Here is a 24,738-nt window from a genome sequence, read left to right as displayed (position 1 = left end):
TCTTACAGATATGTACCTCTCATGACTGATAGGAAGAAACTAGTCATGGGCCAAAGGTCAAGATACTTCCCTGGGAAATGCTGCTGATGCTTCTTTACAAAGTCATATGATGAATGTTTGGTTTAAGAAAGATTTTCCTATTTAAGAGATTTTCATCTTGGAAATACATCAAGTGAAAATTATAGAGTCTTTTGGGAAACATTTTCCTCCTAATAAATTATACCTGTAATGGGCGACATGGCAAACAACTCAGTTGCATATGGTGGAGTAAAAAACTCTTTGAAGGAAGCTAATCACGATGGAGACTTTGGAATTACACTCGCAGAGCTGCGGGCCCTCATGGAGCTCAGGTCCACAGACGCATTACGGAAAATACAGGAAAGCTATGGAGACGTCTCTGGAATCTGCGCCAGGTTAAAAACATCTCCCAATGAAGGTGAGCTGTGTTACATCCCTCTTTGTTCAGTAAGTCCTGTGATTGGCTCATAAAGAAGCATGCTTAAATTGTCTTAGCTGTTGTCTGATGATGCCATACTTTTTTAACATTTAAGGTGGTTTAGCTATCAGATTCGGAGAAGGCAATGGCACCCCACTCTACTCTTTCCTGGAAAATCCCATGGACAGAGGAACCTGGTGGGCTGCAGTCCATGGGGTCTCAAAGAGTCGGACACGACTGAGCGACTTCACTTTCACTTTTCACTTTCACGCATTGGAGAAGGAAATGGCAACCCACTCCAGTGTTCTTGCCTGGAGAATCCCAGAACAGGGGAGCCTGGTGGGCTGCTGTCTATGGGGTCGCACAGAGTCGTACACGACTGAAGCTACTTAGCAGCAGCAGCAGCAGCTATCAGATTGGTGTAAAGTAACTTTAGATCAAAAAATAGTATTGCACAGTAATTTATTTTAAGTTGGTGGGAGGAAGGATTTTGTACTGTCACACATGTTGCTGCTTGTTTATTAAAGAGCATGGTTGTCTTTCCACTTGAGCTTTGGAGGGTGGAACCAGGCTTGGTAGTTCCCAGGAGATTCTGTAGAAATAAACCCTGCTCACTATCCTTCATTTTGCCAGGCAGCTTAAAATAGTTTTCACTGCCTGTAGCTGACTGAGTTGTTTTTTGTTTTTTTAAAAAAAAAAACCTAAAACTTTAGCAATTTGTTCAGAAGGTACCAGAGCAAATGGAGTAGATTAGATGGCAATTTTTTATTTAGCAGACATTTCCTTTGATTAAAAATAGTTTCCAATCTTAGAATTATATTCAATTTCCGTGTTCAAAGAAGTCTTCGGTTTTATAATCCTTGATTTGTAGTAAATTTCTTTTTGAGAAGCAGCAGAATTCATTATAACTTCATTACATTATAGTCTTTGAAGGGTTTTCAAAGGATGACCTTTTTTTTATACACTGATCATGTTAAACGTGAAATTAAGGTTAGGGATTTTCAGGGAGGCATTTCTACACACTGCAAAGGAAGCGACAGGCAAATACATGAAGGTGAGTGTTTGGTGGTTACAGTTTATTTTAGTAAGAATAGGTGGTTAGTAGTGTTAAAAGTTTAAAGGATATTAGTATATATCCTTTATATCTTTATGTAGAAAGGAGTATCTGTCTAAAGCCAGTTCTAGAGAAATCATTTTTCCGGAAGCATCTTATGCCGTGCCACTACTTGTGATAAATTTTGGGGTAATAGCAAAAAGTCATTTCCAAAATTGTCAAAGAATTTTAAATCATACCAAAAGATTCTTTGAAACCCTTATATAAGTCTGTGTGAATTGCTCATTGTTTTAATGATGGGTAGTTACTTTAATTTTTCTGAGGAAGCTGATGTCAATATTCCCATTTCCTTAAAGGGCTTCCTCAGGTCACTTGGAGTATGTTCTTTTTTCTGTAAAGTCTTCCAGATGGTCTGGATCTTTTCCTCAAGTCAGAACCACTGGAGACATGGACTTCTCAGTTACACCTTAAATATGCTGCACCATTTTAAGAGCTGCTTCAAGGAATCGGGAACAGACACATGGGCTTGAAGCAATGTAATATGACAAAATTGTAGCTTGTTCATTATGCAAGTCTTACTTTAAAGTTTCAGCTAACTTCATATGACTTTAGAGATTTGTACATTACTTACACTATTCTCAGTTGGTTGATTCGGTAATTTAACCATCTGTGCTTAACTACATTTAATCTAAAACCTAATCATTGGATGTTTTGGTATCACCAAATTGATCAAAAGCATTAACATTTTTTAAAAACCCTCAATATAACTGAAAGTGATACTGAACTTTACTTTGAAACCTGCCCTTAACTGTGCTTTCCCCAACCATAGCTCTGTGTTTCCCTACTATTAGTTACTCAGAACTTTTGTCTTCTCATAACTAAAAATCCCTCCATGGTGTGTTATTTTTAATAGACTTAGTTTCTGTTTAGTTTGCACTGCAATTTCTTTTCTTCTCTTATTTCAGACAGTGCTCCTTCCGTTGATTTTGGTTTAATTAGTGAAGTTTCTTAAATTAACTGAAAAGTTACACCTAATACGTTAGTTTCTAAATTTAGGGGAAGGGAATGATTATGTACCTCTGTTATGACGTCGTGAAAGTCGTGGATAGTCTGTAGAAATATTCAACACTCAGAATTGTGTATGTTTTATTGCTGTTTTGTGCTATTAAACGAGTGAATGCCGTTTCCCCCTCATTTACTAGAACACTCTTGCTCACCTTTCTCCTAGTATAGTGAATGTCATTTTTGTCAAAATTTGTATAGACTTTTGTCTCCTACTCTTTATATATAGCTTGTCATTGTAAAGTATTCTTTTAAAGAATTTTATAAGCATTATATTTGTACTTACACTCCTTATAAGAATAAATATAAACAACAACAGCTTTCACAAGAATGTCATTTCCAAAGGAATAGTTCTAGTTTAATTTAGAAATAGTTCACTCAGAAAGCTAATGAATATTTTGTCACTGATCAACTAGGCAAATGATAACAAGTGACTCATCATTGGGGAGGTTTTATGCCCGAGTAAAATGATCTAGACAATAAGTAGCCTTTTGTTAGTATGATCATGGAAAGTGAGATAGAAATACGATTCTTCAGCATACAGGAATTTTGTTTAGGTAAAACTGATGTTTATGTGTCCCCTTAGTTGTTTGATTCATTAATTTCTTCATTGATACATACAGTCTTTCATCAGATCTAGGTCATTGTTGTATATTTTATATAATCCCTAAAAAAAGAATTAGTGTTGGGAGTTGCAAATGTATAATTAAATTACATCCCAGTTTCAGAGATGTTAATACAAGGTAAGAATATGTGATCAGGCTTCCCTGGTGGCTCAGAGGGTAAAGCGTCTGCCTACAATGCGGGAGACCGGGGTTCGATTGTGTTTATTGGGTATCTTCTATCTGATTGTCACTTTTCTAGGCTCTGGGCATATGCATGCATGCTAAGTCGCTTCAGTCTTGTCAAACTCTTTGTGACACTGTGGACTGTAGCTGGCCAGCCTCCTCTGTCCATGGGATTCTCCAGGCAAGAATACTGGAGTGGGTTGCTGTTTCCTTCTCCAGGAGATCTTCCCAACTCAGGGATCAAACCTGTATGGTTCTTTACCACTGGCACTACCTGGGAAGCCCTCTGGGCATACATCAATGAATAAAACAAAACTGGGTGCCTTATTTTTCCACCCGGGAGACAAGTTCACAGGACAAATAAATGAGATGTGGGAAGAAAAAAAGATGAGATGTGTGTTATGTTAGTGACAATATGCCTAAGAGAAAACTGGAGAAGAAAAATCAAAAATATTAGGGGTGTAGATCTCAGATTGCTCTAAAGTCTGGAGGAACAGTTGAAGATGTTGAGAACAACACAGTGATTTTTGTGCCAGCTTGGTAGTTAGCACTAAGAAATATTAACTTATCCTCACAATGACTCTATCCAATCTACAGCCCAAGAACCCACAGCACAGAAAGGTTAAGCAGCTTTGCTGAAATCTTACAGCCTATAAGCCCAGAGGAAGGACTCAAACCTAGACATTCTAGCTGCAGAGAACATGGTTTTAACTGCTATAGTGTACTGCTTGTTGTAAAAGCTCACCTCATTCAGTGTGCAAGAGTTGAGATACTGAGAATGGAGTATCTGTGTTCTCTCTTCACAGTAGTTTTTTTTTTTTTTTTTAATGACAAGAATTACATAATGGAAAAAAAAGTGGGGGTTTATCAGTCAGTGTTTAAAATATGCCCTACTAAGGAAGTTGTGTTTCTGTGCCTTCTCATTTGGCCTGCTAACTCACTGCTTGTTTTCTAGCAGACTAGTACTTGACTGAGTTTGAACCTTACTGTTCATGTACTGATCAATAGGAAGTGTTTGAAGCCAGATGTGATTTTCGTATTAAAAACTTCCTCAGTTCAGTTCTGTCGCTCAGTTGTGTCCGACTCTGTGCAACCCCATGGACTAGTGGTTCTGATTGATCATCTTCACTCTTAAAAGAATTAGAACTATAAATTTCAGGGTAAACTGGAAATGTGAGTTATTCATATTTTTAGTTTTATCTGTTATCAAGCACCTGGCTTACAGTCTCCCCAGACTCCAAGAAAGAACTTTTATGCCAAAACAACCTTGTAACAAAATAACCTCACTGTATAAAGTTGTCATTGCAGTTTTGTTCTTCTGTATCATTACTGTTTCCTTACATTAAGTTTCTCATTTCCTGTTCTAAACCTTCTCTCGCGATCTTTTTATTTTTACCCTAGCTTTTGCTATCTCTTCCATTTTAATGTGTTCCTTGTGTTATCTATAGTATATTATTTATTGGATGGTAGAATAGACTCTAGTAGTAAGATTTACAGAGTGCAGATCTCAGCGCTTGGTATCATTTTGTATTTGTAGCACTATATTAAGCAAAGGATAAAAATCAGACAGTTACTGAATGGTCTTCTGTAAGAGGCATGGCTCTGTGGATTTATAAAGGATAGGAAAGCAAAAAGAGACACCAGGCTTTCTAAGGTGGGAGTTGCTAAAATTAGAAGAGAACAGAGGGGGGGAAAAAAAGGAAATGAGGAAACAGTGGTAGAGAGAAACAAAAGTAGGTAAGGTAGGAAGCAGGATAGCCAACAGCAGTTGTCCCTGGCTGACTGATGTCTCCGTCATGTTTCAGATGGCAGCTTCTGTTTGCACTTGCTGGCGATGAGGCTGTTGGTCACGTGCTTTGACCATGTCTTCATGATGTGATATAACAAAACGGGCATTCACACCTGGAAATGTATTTTAGCTCCCTAAAGAAGCCAGCCTTTGCCCAGGATAAATCCTTATTGACTTAGAGGCTGCTGCAGGAGCGCAGTGATTCCCTGATGTACGTGTTTGGTCATGCCAGTCGGCACAGCCATTGTAGGCACTCGACAAGGATTTGCATGGTGGTGGTATGCCAGCCACGTATGTTCTAACACTTGTGTACAGTTACCAATGAGGGTGTTCTGTTGATGATGCTGTGTGACCTAGTCCTAGAAATTTACTCCTGCTATGATAATTAGCGTACCCCAGTTTTAAAATATAGAGAATTATACATTTAATACTTGCTCTGGTTACCAGTTTTCATTGCTTATGAGTCTGTTGAAGATAATTGCAATGCTGACTCCTCCTCAAATCTTGTAGCATATATATTATTTTGTAAGGCTGTACTCGATAGAGTCTGAAGCGGCATCGCGTTGTTCGTTTTTCCAGGTTCAGTTTTTTGAATATAATATTTCCTTCTCAGAGCCTTCTCTTCTGCTTTCATAACACTGTCCTCTCAAGGTTTGCTTTTTCCTGTCTGACCGGTTTCATCCGCCTCCTGTGCTTTCCTTTCCATGTCGGCAGGCCTTGGGTTTCTGATCACGGGGCGCTCGCCTCTTCATCTCTGCCTTCTCCCTGGGTGATGCTCTCCGCTTCTAAGACTTCCCATCTGACTCCGACATCCGTGGCACCAGTCCAGGCTTTTCTCGCAGGCTTTGGGGCCAAAAGCTCAGTTGCTAGTAGACATCTTCATTTCCCCAGCCTCTCCAAACTTTCCCTTCGGAAGGGATACTTCCCCATTCCCCCCCTCTCTGATGAAACTGTCACCCACCTTGCTAGGTAGACTCAACTTTGATAGGAGTCTTTCACCTGTTCTTACTCACTGGGTCGACAAGACATGGAAATTCCGTGACTCCTGCCTCTTAACTCAAGGCGTCTGCTTCTCTAGCTCCCCACCACCCTGGTTGAGGCTGCTGTCTTTCTCTTGCATAATTCAGGTAACAACATACTAACGGGTGTTTTTTCCTGTCTCCCTTCGCACTGCCTGTCACTTTCCTGCTGAAAGCTGGTAGAGGTGTTGCACTTGCTCTTAGAATGAAGTTCAGACTTCTCACTTAGATTAACAGATGTCTTTGGGGTCTGGCTCCTGCTTACTTCATCTCATCTCTTGTCTCCTCAGTGTTTGAGGCATAGCAAACTTTTCAGTTTTCTGAAATACTGTTGTGCCAAGCTCATTCTTATTCCCAGTCTTGTGATCTCTTCACTTTAAACATGCTACCTCACCCTTCCTGTGACTGTCTCTTAATCATTCCTGAGATCTCAGGTTTGGTATCTTATATTTCCCTTACCCACCCCAACTCCCTAAATTTGGATTCCAGTTCCTTTTGCTGGCTTCCGGTAACATCCTCACCACCCCCATCATTACTGCTTTTAACACTCTGGGTTGTGATTAACTGATTGCTTGTCGGTCTGCCCCACCAAACTACGAGTTCCTTGAAGGCAAGTGCCGGAGAAAGGCATCCCATCTGACTCATTTCCCTTTGTATGTTTTTGCCTCTCCTTATCTGGCCTGCGGTTGGCGTTCAGAAACAAAGCCTGAGTTTGACTTCAGATAGTGATTCACTTAAATTTGAGGGGAGTCTCCTTTTTTGAAATTGAGAATATGATGAGAGTATTGATCTGTTTTTCAAAAAGAATCGGCACAGTTCTGCACATACTTTCTTGGTCTGCATCTTTTCCTGTGTTGCTGCTGTTGAGTCACTAAGTTGTGCCCAACTCTTTGCAACGCTGTGAACTGTAGCCCACCAGGCTTCTATGTCCATGGGATTTCCCAGGCAAGAATACCAGAGTGGGTTGCCGTTTCCTCCTCTAGGGGATCTTCCCAACTCAGGGCTCAAACCCGTGTCTCTTGCATTGGCAGGCGGATTCTTGACCTCTGTGCCACTTGGGAAGCTATGTTTTCCTGTGACCCTAACTCAAAAAAGGCATCGCTGTTCCACATACAGAACATACTCAGAAATGCTGACATAATCTCAAGCAGAAAATTTGAGATTAGGATGTGCTGTGTATTAGCCATGATTCTCGGTTAAATCCATCTGCTTTCTCCATTTCAGTGCTTTTTCCTCTTCATTTTCTAAATTGAGACATGGTTATATTAGCCTCAGCAGTTGGAATGCTACATTTTCTGGTAAAACATCAGTATCTTGATAGCGTTTGCATTTTTTCCCATAATATGTCTCTTTCAGATATACAGGCAGTATTCTTGAGCCATTATCTATTCATAGATTGGTGGATCCAGACCCCGAAAGCATAAATTCTGAGGCTACTTTTGATGGGTTTTTAATCTGTTTTCAAATCTGTTTCCTCTTTGTGAAGCTAACTAGGCCATTGAAAGATCAATGCCTTGGCCTCATCGCTGCTCCACTACAATCTGTGGAGCCAATAGGTCTAGTCAGAAGAGTTCTCATTCTATCTATCTGTTATTTTTTCTAAATGATTTGATACCATACCATCTATTTTTAAAGCTAGGACCGTATAGTCTCATTACCAATTTCAACAGGGCTTACCTTTCTCTTCCCGACACAGTTTGCTTTTCTCCCTCCTCACAGTGGAAACGTCTTCCTATACGTGTAGCAGCCTGACACCCATGCCCTGGGTTCCATTCCCAACCCTGGCTTCTTCAGAGGTTTGCTCTAGATTAACTAGTCTGTGTCACCAGTGTGGTCAGTCATTTCCATTGCTAAATAACTTGCCTTAATATCTGTCAGTTCAGTTCAGTTGCTCATACGTGTCCGACACTGAGACCCCATGAATCGCAGCACGCCAGGCCTCCCTGTCCCATCACCAACTCCCGGAGTTCACTCAGACTCACGTCCATCGAGTCGGTGATGCCATCCAGCCATCTCATCCTCTGTCGTCCCCTTCTCCTCCTGCCCCCAATCCCTCCCAGCATCCGAGTCTTTTCCAATGAGTCAACTTTTCTCATGAGGTGGCCAAAGTACTGGAGTTTCAGCTTTAACATCAGTCCTTCCAAAGAACACCTGGGACCGATCTCCTTTAGAATGGACTGGTTGGATCTCCTTGCAGTCCAAGGGACTCTCAAGAGTCTTCTCCAACACCACAGTTCAAAAGCATCAATTCTTCGGCGCACAGGTTATATCTGTCACTCATCTTTTAAAAAGCAGAATGGTTTTATTTATCCATTTGGTAGTAAAGAGCAAAATAAAGCAGTAAAGCATTAAGGTAAAATGTGGCACTGAGGGCAGCAGCGCTGTGGTTCACCTCTGTGTGCATGTGTGTTCAGTCGTGTCCAGCTCTCCGCGACGCCATGAACTGCAGCCCGCCAGGCTCCTCTGCCGGTGGGATTTTCCAGGCAAGACTGCAGAGGTGGGTTGCCTTTTTTTTTCCCCTTTACTCTGTTTCCTTGACTGCTCTATTTCTTGTCATTGTATCACATGCCTGGCAGTTACCTGTGCTCATTGTTTCCACTTAACTCATTCCCAGACTAGCTCCCATGCCGCCTCTTGGAGGTTCCTTATCCCTCATCAGCCCCCATCTAGTGAAGGCCAGTTGTCCAGTCTGTCTTCATTTTATTCCACCTTTGCAACACCATTTGATATGATGAGCCACATCATCCTTTTTAAAAACTGGCTTTCTGTGGTACTCCATGAACGTGTGTCTCTGTGTGTGTGTCCCCATTTCTTCACGGTTGCCTTTGGTGTTTTGAGACCCCTCTCTGACCATCAAATGTTGGAGTGCTCCAAGGCTCCCACCTCAGTCTGGCTTCCTTCTTGTCAGCGGACTCTAGCTTTCCAGGGGCTGCCATGAGGCTCATGGCTCCAGAATCATCTGTATAGTGAGACTGTCTGGCTCAGATCTCTCCCTGAGTTCTGAATATGGATAACCAGCCAGCTACTAGACATTTCCACCTGTTTGTCTAATAGGCATATCCTGTTTAACCCTGTAAAGCAGAATCATGAACTCCTGCCTCCCTTTTTCCACCCAGTTCTGCTGTTCCCAAAGCCTGCCGTATCTTGATAAATGTCTCTATCTTCCATCCATTTAGGTGCATGGGCAAAAAAGAATCTAGGTATTGTGCTTTATCCTTCTGTTTTGTTTTGTTTTGTTTTTTCCTTTCATCCTCATCCAGTCCTTCAGCAAGTTCTATCTGATTTCCATACAAGATGCCTGGAAGATTCAGGGGGCTCTGCCTCCGGTTTGGAAACCCGGAGCCACCCACCACCACCTCTCATTTTGTACCGTGGAGACCAGTGCTCTCCCGGCTGGTCTTCTCCACTCCAGTTTGTCCTTCAGCCAATTTAAATGAGATTAGTTACCACTACCCTCCTGTGATGCCTCCTAGTGGTGTCCATTGCACTTAGACTAAATGCCAGTCCTCTCTCTATTATTTTAACTCTCCCTCTCTCCCTCCAGTGCAGTATAAGCATGCTGAATGTAAGAGCTTTTTGTTCACCCTGACTTCTCAGCAAAGCACAACAGACAGTACCTGGGCGTAGTAAATATTCAGTAAATATCAGAGAGGGGGACAGACTGTTGCTGCAAAACTCTTAACTGGGTTCCGTAAGTTTGTTATTTTAACTTAATAGGAATCCGTTGTCCCCAAAATGGAGTTAGAACCTATAGTGTTCAGTTTGTAACTTGTCTTCCTCCTTACTTAATTAACTATTGCCCTGTAGTTTATGATTTATATACTTGGTACCTTCTTTGGTCCTCCCAAACAGTCTAAGTTTTACCAATAAATATTAGTTCTGCCCATCCCCCCAGCCCCAGCCCCAAAGGAGTAAGTAACTTGCCCAAGATTTCAGTAGGTTCACTGGAACCTAGGTCTTCTAATTCCTAAACCAGATAGCTTTGGCGGTGCAGTGTTCTAGGTGTGTGCTTGTATATGTGGGGGGAGCATAGAAGAATTATGCTAATCTTTGGATCAGTTGCTTTTTTACTTCCTGTATTCCCTCCAAGATAACATTTTAAAGCCATCTTTAGCTCTGTGGCTGTTCTTTTCAGCATTAACATAAACTATTGGCCCCTGTTACAACCAACATCATAAGTTAGGACTTAATCAATTATTTTTATAGTTACAGTGATGATATTTAAAACTGAGGTGTTGTATGTAACTGATGGTTGACTGTTAAGGGTAGGTTAAACTGATGGAACTAATATCTTCAAACATATTTCTTAGAAAAAAAGTGGAGACTAACACAGGGAAGGAACAAGAATCTTTTATTTTTGCTGTAATGGCATTAAAATATAAGACAGAACAAACCTACCCACTATATAATAATCATTGCTTCATAAAAGAAAGACTGCTTAATTTGAAAAGCATTAGGCACATAATTTCAGGACATCTCAAAGTATAGTTCTTTAAAACAAATACATTTCGTTTTGTAGAAAACCTCACTACATTGATTCCCTTCAGTTCAGTTCAGTCGCTCAGTCATGTCCGACTCTTAGCGACCCCGTGAATCGAAGCACGCCAGGCCTCCCTGTCCATCACCAGCTCCCGGAGTTTAAACCCCCAATTAAACCGTGGATGGCTGTTAACTCTCCGCAGCCAGGATTGCTGAAAGGATTGCTCTCACCTGAAGAAATAGCTTGTGAAATCTGAGTCATACTTTGCAGGTTTCCTCTCTCCCGCTACCTTTCCCCCAGACACTGTCAGTGCAGTCTTTCACTGTCTGTCTTTCCATTGACTCTGACTCAGAGCCTCGAGCCCCGTGGAAGGTTTCAGTTGATGACTTTTGTCATCAGAAATCTAAGGTGCTTTCCACACCGCCCAGTGTGGACCTGACTTTGTTATAGTTGCTAGTGACAACCTTCTTTGGAAGCTTTTTGGTATCTTTAACAAGTAAATAAATAATAATAAACCAAAGTAAATCTTTAAAGCTCTGTATATACATTTCTCATTGTTGATTCTGACAGTGAGCTTGCTTTGTTCTCTCTTTACTCTCTGCCTGCCTCACATCCGGAATCGTAGCTAAAGCGAGCCGAGAGCTTTCCAGCGATCTGCTGCTCTCCTGAATTCTTCCCTGGCTGTTCTCCTAGAATGAGTTCTTGCCAAAAAACAAAGAGTTGAGGCTACTTCATTCTAGATTTAAATATATAATGATAAAAGTCCTGTCATCCCGGTATCTCTGTCCCCTTCTTCATTGTTCTTAAACTTGGGGAAAATGTCCTTTGTCAGTGCTGCTTCTGTTTCCCTACCTCCATAATAATGTAAGTGTGGACATCCTTTGCAGTAGCTAATTGGGATGTATCTAGGCTTGACAGGATCATCAGGATTAAATTAGAGGAGGACTAACTTGGTAGGTGAAGAAAAGGCAAATTTGATCATGCAGCTCTCTCTTAACTTTCATAGCTTTCTAATTTCATGCTCTAGGGAGTAAATAGTATTTCCCACAAAATGTATCTTTTCCTTAACAGTGACAGTCAGTCAGTAGCACCGCCTATTTCTCCAATTGAAAATAAATCCTAAAAGTCAAGCTTGAAGGAAAGGTCATCCTAAGTCTCCCAGTTTTTGTGATTTAAAAATCTTTTATCACTTGAATTAGAACTTTTAGAAGTTTTAAGGCTTATGATAGGTGAACTTTTCATTGTTCAGCAAATAAGAAAGTAAAAAAAAACTTGCACTTGTTAACTAAGATGCCGTAAGTAAATCGAATAAACATGTTTATATACTTCCCTACTTTTGGAAGAAAAATACAAGGAAAGATCAGGGAACTGTGTAATTCCAATCTAAAACTATCAAACATATCATTTCAGGTTCTCTAACAGTCTGTATAGATGGTATAGGTAGTATGAACAAAAAGCAGCAGTTGGGAAAAGTGCAATTTCTTAATTCAGCCTTGTGTTGTCTACTTAAAATATTTTCTTCAAGCACTGCACATGTTTTTTGGTGATTTAGATTGCGTACAGTTAGTCTAACTCACAGGAATAAACCATTTTGGTAAGATCTTATGCATTGTGTCCAAATGTAATGAATCTATCAAGTGTAGAGAATGTGTTTTGAATAAAATATTTTCATTTGTAAGTAGTAAAACCGTTCACTGAAATTTCTTTCTTTTTACTAGGTTTAAGTGGAAACCCTGCAGATATAGAAAGAAGAGAAGCAGTATTTGGAAAGAATTTTATACCTCCTAAAAAGCCAAAAACCTTTCTTCAGCTAGTATGGGAAGCATTACAAGATGTCACTTTAATTATATTAGAAATTGCAGCCATAGTATCATTGGGCCTTTCTTTCTATCAACCTCCAGAAGGGGATAATGCACGTAAGTAAATTGGTAGGGGAAAAAAGACTGCTACGTGTGAAGTTCATCTCATTTCCTTACTTGCTGCTAAGTCGCTTCAGTTGTGTCCGACTCTGTGCGACCTCATAGATGGCAGCCCACCAGGCTCCCCCGTCCCTGGGATTCTCCAGGCAAGAACACTGGAGTGGGTTGCCATTGCCTTCTCCACATTTGCTTACTTAGTACGTAATAAAAATAGCAGGTCAGCATTTATTAAGTTTGCTGTATGCTAGAAATCATTCTAATAGTGCTTTTTAATAGTTCTTTAAATATATTACCTCAGATAGTTTTCCCAAGAGTCCTGTAAGATAGATAGTGTCATCTGCATTTTACAAGTGAGACGCAGAGGTTAAGTAACTTGCCCACATATGCATATTCTGTGTCTGACAAGGAGCTAAGCATGTATACAATGTGTTATGTGTCATGGTGGTTTTTAAGTTCTTTAGAACACTATTGTGAAATAATTAGTTTTTAATTTGGGGTGTTTTAAAAGAACCTTTTGGAAAATCATTATAAAAGCAAAATTTATTCTTTTCCCCAGGCTATGACTTTCCAAGTACTTTAAATATTGTATATATTTTATTGTTACGTGCATAATTTAGATAATTTCTTTACTGTCTTAGAAATGTTTACACTACAAAGTATTCTGCTTAAGGAAACTTGGCTTTAACCTGTAGCTGCAGATGACTTTGTTTTTCTCCTGTCTTTCTATGTCTTTCATTTCTTTTTTAAATTTCTTCTTTTTCTTTAGAGCAAATTATTTTAAATGGATTTTCCTGACAGTACTTTCTACATCTGATAGGAGATCTAGCTTGGTTTTGATCACTATATTTAAGGAGCTATAGGGTGAACCAGTGGTATTTTATATGTCAGGAGAATGATTCACCAAAATATTTTTGTTTGCAAAAGCTTCATTCTTCTGTCTTACAAGTTATGAAGAGTTATAATAAGTATTTGCTAACTTGGCTTAGGTAATCATTTAAATTAATTCTTCAAAGGTATGCCTAGAGTTCAAGTGAGAGAGAACTTCTTGGGGGTCGGGGGCAGAGTGAGAGGAAACAGCTGGTCACAGAATAAGGACATTTACCTGAGGCTGAAGTCTGTGTAGGTCAGGGTTTCTCAGAGTGGCACTGTTGACGTTTTGCAGCTGAACATCATTGTCACCTGTTCATTGTACCATCGCCTAGTTGAGGCAAGTCAAAACATCTCCAAAGATAGCCAGCATCCTTTAAGGGGGCAGAAGTGCCTGTGGGTGAAAATCTCTGATGTAGATAAAAGAGGATTTGGCAACATTCTGGGCAATATTGAGCCAGATTATTTTTTAAACTTTTATTTGTTGAATAAATGGTACATACTTTAATGTTGAAAAATTAGAGGGAAGATGGCATTTCAAAGGAAATGATATTTACTGAAAATCCCACTGTTTAGAGATTACTGCTCACCATTTTGAGATATATATATCCTCTGAGATGAAAAAAAATTTTTTTTAGTTGTCACTAATGGTGCTCATGTATGTGCATGTGTGCACAAGTGGGTGGGAGTGAGGATGTGTAAGTGTGTGTGTCTTTTTATCTGGAAAAGGAGGTGATACAGCTAACTTCTTCACTGCTGGGTTTACCCAGCTGTCATTGTAGAATATTTGGAATTGGTATTCTAGCCTTAAGTGAAAACTTTTTACTTGTGACATTTTTTTCCCAGGACTATAAGAAAACTGAAGAAAAATGTTTTCAGTGGGAGTGGGTTTTTTTATTCACAGAATCTGGACACATCTTGGAATTCACCCTGCTTCATTTGTACAGTGTAGTGACAGGCCCTTTTTCACATTTGCTTATGGAGATAACTGGTGTTTTATCCAACTGAGAAGATAATCTAGAGTTGTTGGTGTCTTCGGGCCATTTAAAGAGACTCAAGATCTATTAGAAGGTCTTAATAAACAATATAAAGATGTTTTTGCTCCGTGGTAAAAGTTATGTAGTGTTTGAACTTTAAAAAAATATGCTTTTATATGTATTTCATGTATCTTTTCATCGTATTTAACACTTAAGAAGTGGTGACTTGCTTAAAAGGAAATCCAGTAATTATAAATCTATAGTCAGAGAAATCCAGATTATCAAAATTTCTTACTAGTACTGTTTGGTATGAAAATAAGCACTATAACCCAGAAATCTGCAGCCCATAGAACTAGTGGTTCTCAGACTCCTTGGTCTCAGAACCCTTTTACACTCTCAAAGTACTGAGAACTCCAGAAGTTTGGATCATGTGAGTTATAGCAGTAGGTATCTACTATATTCTAAATTAAAACTGAGAAATTTAAAAATATCAGTGCATTTAAAAATAATAAATATTGTTAGCATATAATTATACTTACTATAATTAATGAATGAGTTTAAAATGTGGTATTTTTAATTTCATTGTGCCTAGTTAATGTCTGGCTTAATTGAAGATAACTGGATTCTCATCAGCGTCTGCAGTCATTGTGTTGTGTTTAGCTCATGTAGTTTTTGGAAAGTTTCACTGTACATTCATGAAATATGAGACAAATAGCATCTTAGTATTATTGTAAAAACAGTTTTGACCTTGAGGATCCCCCTCAAGTTCCTGAACAATACTTTGAGAACTGTTTTTTTGTGCTGTTCATATATACACTTCACATATGACCCAAGAATCACATAGGGGATTTGAGAATGGCGTATTTGCCCTGTGATAGCATAGGCTGAATTCAAATGGTAAGTACCTCTCAGGTGAATATATTTACAAGGAGCACTTTTAGTAAAATTGCTATTTATTACTTTATTTATACTTGGACTTTACTGAAAACATCATTACTTTTTCTTCTATTTTCCATGTATAACTGGTAAACTACAGCCCTTTCCTAACTTCGATTTTAGAGAATAATCTTTCCCTGCAGCTCCCTTAAAAGTTTGTAACGGTCATCAGTGGGAAAAGTATTCAATTTCTAGAAATACTTTACTACTGTCTACTTCTAGATCATTCTAACTTTGTGTGATATAAAGTAGAACTGTATATGAAATGAAATATGTCACTAACTGCTCTCTTTAGAAATACTCAGTAGTTTAGTTAAAAATACATGTGCATGTGAGATTTAAAACTGAAAATTAAATAATTCTCTCACAATTCCTTTCCTTTAACCTCAGTTTCACTGTCTTTAAACTTTTTTAGTTATTTACCCTATAAAGAAAAGATCTGAGTAAATGTCTCCAAATGATACATTTATGTTTTATATATATTTAAAGCTATATATAATGTAAACATTTTAAAACATACAAAAATAGATTTAAAAGGTGAAAGTTTTAAATTTTTATATTTAGTAGCCATAAGACATCTTTATTGATGGCATGATTGAATATATATTATTATATTTTATAATCTTGATTTGGCCTGATTTGGGTCTTAAGTTTGTTTTCTTTCAAAACTTGGTTTTAATGTCTCTCATAGGTGGGAAAAAACTCATAATGTTAAATAAATCCAAGTAGAAAATTTTAGTGCACTCACTAAATCGTGATATTTATGATACATCTACCAGTTACATAAAAGTTTTTGTTGAAATATGACTGGTAAATTTCATCTTGTAAAGTACTGCATTGTTATGTTTTTAACTAGTAAGAGCAAAGCCCCCTGCAGTGCTTTATTTCGAAGATTATATTTTAGCACTGCCTCCAAGTTGGTGAAAGTGGTCAATACAGTATGTCAGCCTTTCTCTGTTCTTGAGTTCAGATTTGCCAGATAAATCTGACTCAGAAAGCCAATCTCCTGTCTTCTGGGCAGGGGTGTAGGTAAGGATCAGCTGTCTTTACAGCTTCTGCTATTTAAAATACCAACCATAGATTCACTTAACTAGTTATTGTATGCAGTGATACATGGTTATTTGTTCAGCTTGAAAATAATCAAAATAGAAGTTTCAGTATCTGAATGGCTAGGCTGGCACATTCAGACCATCTTGCCATCTCTTTTGGAGAACATACTTTATACCCCTTGATCACTGAATCCTACTGATGTTCACAGGGATATTTTTTATGATTGTTCACATCATCCCTTCCTTTTCACCCCAGTTGATTTTTCTCCAGTTTCTGTTTTCTCTTTATCTGTCCTACACACCTCTCACCAATTCATCTTTATTCAGCACCCTTGCACCTCAAGTCTCTCTTCAGTTATTTTCACTATTCTGGAATATGTGTTAATGATTTCTAGTGTTGTGTTTACTTATTATTTTCTTGTGAATAATCCTTTTCCTGTTCTGCGTGTCCTAAAAGAGCTGATGACTTTCGGAGAGTTTAGCTCAACCCTCAGTAAGAATTAACTTTACATAGGAACACAGAGAACATGTTCCATCATGTGAGTTTATAAATGACCAAAGTAAGCTTTCAGAAAACAGTACTTGTCTTTACTGCATGTATATCTTCTCTGTTTTGTCTATTTTATTTCTCAAAGTTTGGTCATGAGCCGCTGAATTGATTTTAGACTCACAAATAGACATTAGCCCAGGATCCAAAAGAGCGCTGTCCTTGCTCTTTCTTCGACATTCCTGACCCTGCAGTTGTGAGCTTTCTTTTATTCCCTCCTCCTGTCTTCTTCTAAACTGTTTTATGCTGAGTTTAATCTCTCTCTGCAGTTCTCATCCCTTAAATCGACACGGCTAGCTCCCTTGTGTCATTTGGCTCCTGAATCAGATGTCACAGACACTTCAGAAGGGCCTCTGTTCACTTAACCACGATTACCCTTCTTTTTTCTTCATGGCATTTGCAATATCTGAAATTAACTATTTGTGTTTTAGTAACTGAATTCTTCATATACTGTCCACACCTGCCAGTCTGAATATAGGTTCCCTAAGGAGAGAGAGCTTATATGTCTTATTCATCATCACATCCTTAGCTTCGAAAACAGTGCCTGGCACCAAGGGTAGGTTGCCAATAGTTGAATTAATGACCAGCACTTGGCTTAAAATTTTATCTTATGAAAGTTAAGCTTTTATCATACTACAGTGGTGTTGATATGTCAAATAAGCGTGATTCATGGGTAACACATAATACTTAGTTTCTATATGTGGCTTGCCTACTGTATGTTATAATTAATAGCATTGGTTGAGGATGAACAAGTTTCAGCCACCTTCTTTATAAATGTCTTCTCATGTAATCCTTGCAACAACTCTGCAGTAAGTGGTGGTCTCCTAACTTGACAGATGAAGAAACTGAGTCTCAAAAATAAGTAACTTGCCTTAGGTTGAGATTTAATCTTTCCAGTTTCCTCCCTCTTAACTAGCACCTTGGACTGCCTCCCCATCCTGAAGATAAGATCTTTGGAGGCAGAGAACTTGAAATTAACAGAGTTAGCATCATCCTCACTGTGGAATGCTTTGAGTCAATAAGGTGTTCAGAGCTCTACATAAAATTAACGGAACATATAAGCATCATAATTACATGTCTCTTGCCATCAGTTCAGAATCTTTTTTGATAAGCATTTTCTTTCTTTCCAAATAGTTTGTGGAGATGTTTCTGTTGGAGAGGAAGAAGGTGAAGGTGAAACTGGTTGGATTGAAGGAGCGGCAATCCTCTTGTCAGTAGTGTGTGTGGTGTTAGTAACAGCTTTTAATGACTGGAGTAAGGAAAAGCAGTTTAGAGGTTTGCAGAGTCGAATTGAACAAGAACAGAAGTTCACAGTCATCAGGGGTGGTCAGGTCATTCAGATACCCGTAGCTGACATTACTGTTGGAGACATCGCTCAAGTGAAATATGGTAAGTAAAACAGGGCAGTCCATGTGACACATGATGTGATTTTATTGTAATCTTGTTCACAGGTTGGCTTACCATTATTATTTTGTTTTAGGTGATCTTCTTCCCGCCGATGGCATACTTATTCAAGGCAATGATCTTAAGATTGATGAAAGCTCATTGACCGGTGAATCTGATCATGTTAAGAAGTCTTTAGATAAAGATCCCTTACTTTTATCAGGTATGAATTTCTTTATAACTTTTAACTTTTTCCTCCTCCATGACTATACACCCCTGTCGGTAGTTTCCCCCAAGAGCCAGTAATACAAAGAGGATTCTGTAGTTTGTATTAGCTTCTAGCCTTATAATCCTTAGAGAGTGTTTTTTGTAAGCTGGCAGAGACTTTAGAGATCTTTAAATTCAGCACTGTGTTTTATAAATGAGAAACTCGAGTCCAAAAAACAGAAGAGTTGAGAGTCAGTGTTAATGTTCAGTTCAGTTCAGTTCAGTCCAGTCGCTCAGTCGTGTCTGACTCTTTGCGACCCCATGAATCATAGCACGCCAGGCCTCCCTGTCCATCACCAACTCCCGGAGTTCACTCACACTCATGTCCATCGAGTCCGTGATGCCATCCAGCCATCTCATTCTCTGTCGTCCCCTTCTCCTCCTGCCCCCAATCCATCCCAGCATCAGAGTCTTTTCCAATGAGTCAGCTCTTCGCATGAGGTGGCCAAAGTACTGGAGTTTCAGCTTTAGCATCATTCCTCCCAAAGAACACCCAGGGCTGATCTCCTTTAGAATGGACTGGTTGGATCTCCTTGCAGTCCAAGGGACTCTCAAGAGTCTTCTCCAACTCCACAGTTCAAAAGCATCAATTCTTTGGTGCTCAGCTGTTAATGTTAGTATAATGATAAAGTATAAACTTCATGATCTCTGTTGAATTGATCGGTTTCTCTGTGTCATATTTATTTTTCAGGCCTAGTAAAATATAAAATTAAAGAATGATTATGTGTTTAAAGCAAATTAATGTGTTTTATGTGATGATCTACATAGGACAAGTTTTCTGTTTTTAAAAAGCTCGTAAATTCCTTAAAGCTAGCCTAATCTCACTTCCTCATTTTAACTGCTGAAGAGTGAGTCTGAGACAGTAACTATTTACCTAAGGTGATATGATTAATAGTAAATAGCTCCAGGAGTAGCACCACATCTACCAGACAGAGATGAATTTGCACAAGGTTAAGACATGTTCTGAAAATGGAAGGGTGTGTATAGGTGCTGTCTGAAAAGGGTAAGTGTGTGTCTACTTAGAAGGCTCTTGTAACAACTTAACTGTTGATCACTAGACCTGAGGTTAATTGAAAATGAAATGGAAGGGTTGATGAAAAAAATTACAAGCTGCCTTCTAAAATGAAAAGAAACCAAAGTACCACAACTTGTCTCCAAAAGTATGCCAGTTCCTTAACTTTTGTTTTCCAGTTTCCTATCTTAATTTTCTTGTATTCTTTATAGAATTTGCAAAATTGCTTGTAAAACATTTGTTTTAGGTATATTTTTAGATTGAGTCACACTAGCGTTTAGAGTAAGAACACGCTGCCTAGTTGTCTTTAATTATCATTTTCAGATGTTAATAGAATGCTAACATTTCCTACATTCTAAGGAGACTCTGCTTATTTAACTGTTTAATAACTTGGCAGCTATGCTTTTTCACATCTTCTGTGTGAACTTTATATTCTGATTGGTCGGACATGGTTTTACTCAACCCAAAGTCAAACCTGTGACAGGGGTCAGTTACGTTAGAATCACGACTAAGTTTAACTGTTACCCTTTTCAAGATTTGTAACTATGTTCCAAAAGGCTGATTGCAAAACATGTCGCCATTAAAAAATCACAGTAATTTCATGTATGTACATTTATAAACACCATTATATATAGGGGGAAGGTTTCAGTTGTAATATAGACTTTCATTTCTATGAAAAAACTTGAGGTTTGTATACCGTCAGTGTCCTGCACTGCTAAGACCATTTATACTCCTTTAAGTTTTTCTTTATCTTGGTGTGCTTGAAATTCATTCCAGATAGAAATATCTTGGCTATATAATACCCTCTGTCCATGGAATTCTCCAGGCAAGAATACTGGAGTGGATTACCATTCCCTTCTCCAGGGGATCTTCCTGACCCAGGGATCGAACCTGGGTCTCCTGCATTGCAGGCAGATTCTTTACCATCTGAGTCACCAGGGAAGCCCGTATATTAAGCTTAACGTTACTTGTTTTACTTATTCCTTGCCATACTTCTAAGAAACTGCATTTCATGTTAACCAAGTAAAATCTGTGATCTTTCCAAAGGAAAGAGAAGCTTGCTGGTCAGACCTAAACCATAGACTGACCAGGCCATAGTGTTTGGTGAACTGAGGCCGTCTCCTCTTGTGTTTTTGCCACATGGACTTCATGGACTTTGCTGGCTGTACTTGTAGCTTATTCACGCCATGCTTAGCTCTTAGCATCTTAGGTTGACATCCTGTTACAGAACCTTGGTCCTTTTCTGTTTTAACAGAGATGGCTGCTGAGTTTTTGGAGACTCAGGTTCTCAACACACCAAGTATATACCAAGAGGGACTCGATAAATTTTCCATGTTTAAGAAAAGACTGAAATAACTTTCTGGAGTCCCTTATCATTGTACGGGTGGGAAAGTTTTTCTACATTTATTTCCCTCTTCCAAAAATGTACTGAAAACATGAAATGCATTTATTTTTAAATTTATTCTCATGATGCCATCTCTCACTGCTGTTCTTGGCTTTTTAAATTTAGATGGTTAAGAGCAGTTATTCAGTTAGCAGTGGGGGTATGACCAGAACAAACACTGTTTACTTTGCCTGAGCCTATTAGCGGCCAACATTTGATTATCTGTGGTAAAGATGAACATAACATAAATTGAAATTTGCTAAAAGCTAGAATTGTTAAAAGAAACTGTCTTCTACATTTAGTCCTTGTGCAGTATATTAAAAAGCAGAGACATTGTTTTGTCAACAAGGTCCATCTAGTCAAGGCTATGGTTTTTCCATTGGTCATGTATGGATGTGACAGTTGGACTATAAAGAAAGCTGAGCGCCAAAGAATTGATGCTTTTGAACTGTGGTATTGGAGAAGACTCTTGAGAGTCCCTTGGACTGAAAGGAGATCCAACCAGTCCGTCCTAAAGGGGATCAGTCCTGAGTGTTCATTGGAAGCCCTGATGTTGAAGCTGAAACTCCAATACTTTGGCCACCTGACCACCCGATTTGAAGAGCTGACTCATTTGAAAAGACCCTGATGCTGGGAAAGATTGGGGGCAGGAGTAGAAGGGGACGACAGAGGATGAGATAGTTGGATGGCATCACTGACTCAGTGGACATGAGTTTGAGTAAACTCCAGAAGTTGGTGATGGACAGGGAGGCCTGGGGTGCTGCAGTTCATGGGGTCACAGAGTCAGACATGACTGAGCGACTGAACTGAGCTGAACTTGCTCAGTAAATATTGTTTCACTGTCCTTCATTTCTTATTTCTCTTGCATTTTTGCTGGCATAGAAGCTAATAATTAGGGAAATAGTCAGAATATAGATTTTTTTAAAGCAAGAAATTCAAAGATTTAAAAATTCATATGGGACAAATTAGTAATTAATAGCCACATACAAATCCTTAAGTACTAGAGTAAGTACACATGCTTTACTATCTTAGTTTGCAAACAACAACTGAAGATTGATTTGTTACACAGGATGTTAGTAGGTGCTTCAGACCTGTCCTCCTGATGGTTGTGAAGTAGGAGATCAAATAAATAAGTGATAACTATAAAGAAGATTTTCAATATTTAAAGAAGAGTTTCAGTTTAGAAAGCTACTTAAAATTCACAAAAATATTAGAACATAGAGGTGGGAAGCCTTGTAGTGAGTAAAGCAAAGATGCAGAGGTGTGGCTGTACAGGTTGGAGAGCTGTGAGCAAGCTTAGCAGCGTTACAAGGAGAATATGCCTCCTGTCCTCTGACAGAGCTGGATTGAATCTGCCTTGTCAGCTTGCAAGATTACTGTGAGGGACAGAGTCAGAATTCAGTCCGCGTTCCCATCTCTGCCCGCTAGCTTTTTGTAAGGGAGTTTTATGTGAGAGTAATGGATGAAAAAATTTGGAAGGTGAATTGGTCTCCGTGTGGAGATTTTGGATTTTATGGAGTAGGCCATGTAGAGTCAGAAGTTTTGGAGCCATGAGAGGCTTGGATAAAATCACCTTTGAGGAAGGTTAAACCTTTTTCAGGATGGACTGGAAAGGCAGAAACTCGCTAGGAAGCTGTTGAGTGATCAAGGTGGCTGGCATGACAGCCTGGGTTAGGGAGAGGTTGTGGGGTTGTCTTAGGGATACGGCGGTTGTTGCTGTGTAATCCTTTTGGTTCTAAGCATATTTCTCTCTAAGTGATGGCTTTCTCAGAGAAATGTCCCTAATGATAAAAACACAGATGTGATTTAAATACTGACCATTCACTGAACCCCTAGATTATACTTGATTCTCATTTTTAGAAAGTGTACGTGTACTGTTATCCCCATCTGTGGACTGGTTATTGAGATGTTACACTTTGCCCCGTATCACAGGATAAATGAGTGGTAGAGTGGGTTTTGAACTCAGATGACATATTATGAACGTAAAACCTTAAGCACAAGAACTTAGGCTTTATTTAATGTCTTACTGGATTTTAAAACCAAATTTTTTATTGTTATAGGTACTCATGTAATGGAAGGCTCTGGAAGAATGGTAGTTACTGCTGTAGGTATAAATTCTCAAACTGGAATTATCTTTACCTTACTTGGAGCCGGAGGTGAAGAGGAAGAGAAGAAAGATGAGAAGAAAAAGGAAAAGAAAAGTAAGAATAGCAATATGCTATACGAATTGGTAATTGGAAATACAGCAGCTGGATTGTAATAACTCACCCAGTAAATACACTCTTTCATCAGGTTTTGATATAAAGAGTTCTACAAAGAGTTCGTTACCCAATGTAGTACTTTCAGGTGTTAGAATTGATAGAAGGGATTTTTTGTTTTAAGACTTAAGAGTTCATAAAAGGCTTTATGAAGACATCATCCCCTTTACCATAGTCAGACAAACTCAACACCTCCTTGAACACTTAAAAATCTCCCTGTCATTTTCATTTGACTAGCAAAGTGAATTAAATTCCCAGTTCCTATTTACTTTTTTTTTTAACTACTTTCATATCAACTGTGATATGTCAGACATATGACATGTTGGCCTTATTGAACTTTTTCATCTTTTTCAAGTTTCCTACTGCTTAGGTAGCATCTTAGGTTGTTGGCTTTTAGACACAAGATCAAGACTTCACTTTGACACCTAGTATATTTGTCTTGTTCTATTCAGCCCGTTATTAGCTTAGCAAGGTGTTAAAAATTTTAATCTTGATCCATTGTGTCTACTGTCCCTACATGAGATCTGTTATTAGTAAGCTTGATAACCATAGTTTATCTACAAGGATCTTATAAGAAGCTCTGTTATATAGGGAAATACTTATCAGAATCACTTCATTGGGCAGTATGTCACTTTTTTAAAAAAGCCTTCCCTACTCTTTTAAATATTTACTGTACCACCGTTTACTCCAGAGTTTTTCCTTTTAGGGCAACAGCAGTTTATTGAGGTTTAACCACTTAGATTTATTTCATCTTACTTAGGCTAGTAAGCCCATATTTTACTCACGCACGTAAGTATTCTGAAATCTTCTAAAATAAATGCTTGGCTGGCTATATCTACACCATTGCTTTTAATCTTTAGGTTAAATCTTTAGGTTTTATTCTTTGGGCTTTATCTTTAGCTGTGAAATCTTTCTTTCAAACAGAAACATGTTTGAAAAGCTCTGGCTGCGGGCAAGGGTGGCAGGCTCCACATTCTGGGTGTTTTCCTGTCCCACTCACAACAGTCCTCCGTATGCCACCTTAAGGTTTCGTAAGGCAGAATAGAAAGCAGTTTAGAAAACAGTAGTGGTGATACCCACCCCACTCCAGTACTCTTGCCTGGAAAATCCCATGGATGGAGGAGCCTGGAATGCTGCAGTCCATGGGGTCGCTGAGGGTCGGACACGACTGAGCGACTTCCCTTTCACTTTTCACTTTCATGCATTGGAGAAGGAAATGGCAGCCCACTCCAGTGTTCTTGCCTGGAGAATCCCAGGGATGGCGGAGCCTGGTGGGCTGCCATCTGTGGGATCACACAGAGTTGGACTCGACTGAAGCGACTTAGCAGCAGCAGTAGCAGCAGTGGTGATACCATTTATTGAGCACTTTATATGCATTATCTCAATAATCTAAGACTATCTTTTTTTTAATGATGAGTAGATTGAGGCTTATACGGGTTATATAAATTGCTCCAGATTAAAGATTTTAGTTAGTGGCAGACCAGTCCCACTTGTCAAACTCAAGAGTCTGT

At 38.9% G+C, this 24,738-nt stretch overlaps 1 protein-coding gene across 16 annotated transcripts in view; it reads left to right on the top strand.

The window, feature by feature from the left end:
- Window positions 1-228: 228 nt before the first annotated feature.
- The window catches only part of ATP2B1 (ATPase plasma membrane Ca2+ transporting 1), a 72,896-nt gene continuing 48,386 nt past the window's right edge, over window positions 229-24,738 (top strand). For 9 of the 16 annotated variants that reach the window (XM_068970008.1, XM_068970007.1, XM_068970015.1 and 6 more), the window contains exons 1-5: window positions 229-436; window positions 12,347-12,544; window positions 18,058-18,312; window positions 18,404-18,529; window positions 23,030-23,170. In XM_068970008.1, the coding sequence (XP_068826109.1) occupies window positions 229-436; window positions 12,347-12,544; window positions 18,058-18,312; window positions 18,404-18,529; window positions 23,030-23,170 (928 nt within the window). The remainder of the gene's footprint in view (window positions 437-12,346; window positions 12,545-18,057; window positions 18,313-18,403; window positions 18,530-23,029; window positions 23,171-24,738) is intronic. The other 7 variants (XM_068970016.1, XM_068970010.1, XM_068970019.1 and 4 more) reach the window with 5 other exon arrangements.

Source organism: Capricornis sumatraensis, chromosome 4 (assembly GCF_032405125.1).
Source record: "Capricornis sumatraensis isolate serow.1 chromosome 4, serow.2, whole genome shotgun sequence".
Classification (NCBI taxonomy): Eukaryota; Metazoa; Chordata; class Mammalia; order Artiodactyla; family Bovidae; genus Capricornis; species Capricornis sumatraensis.
The sequence above is the reverse complement of the archived record's forward strand: the minus strand, read 5'-3'. Positions and strand labels throughout refer to the sequence as shown.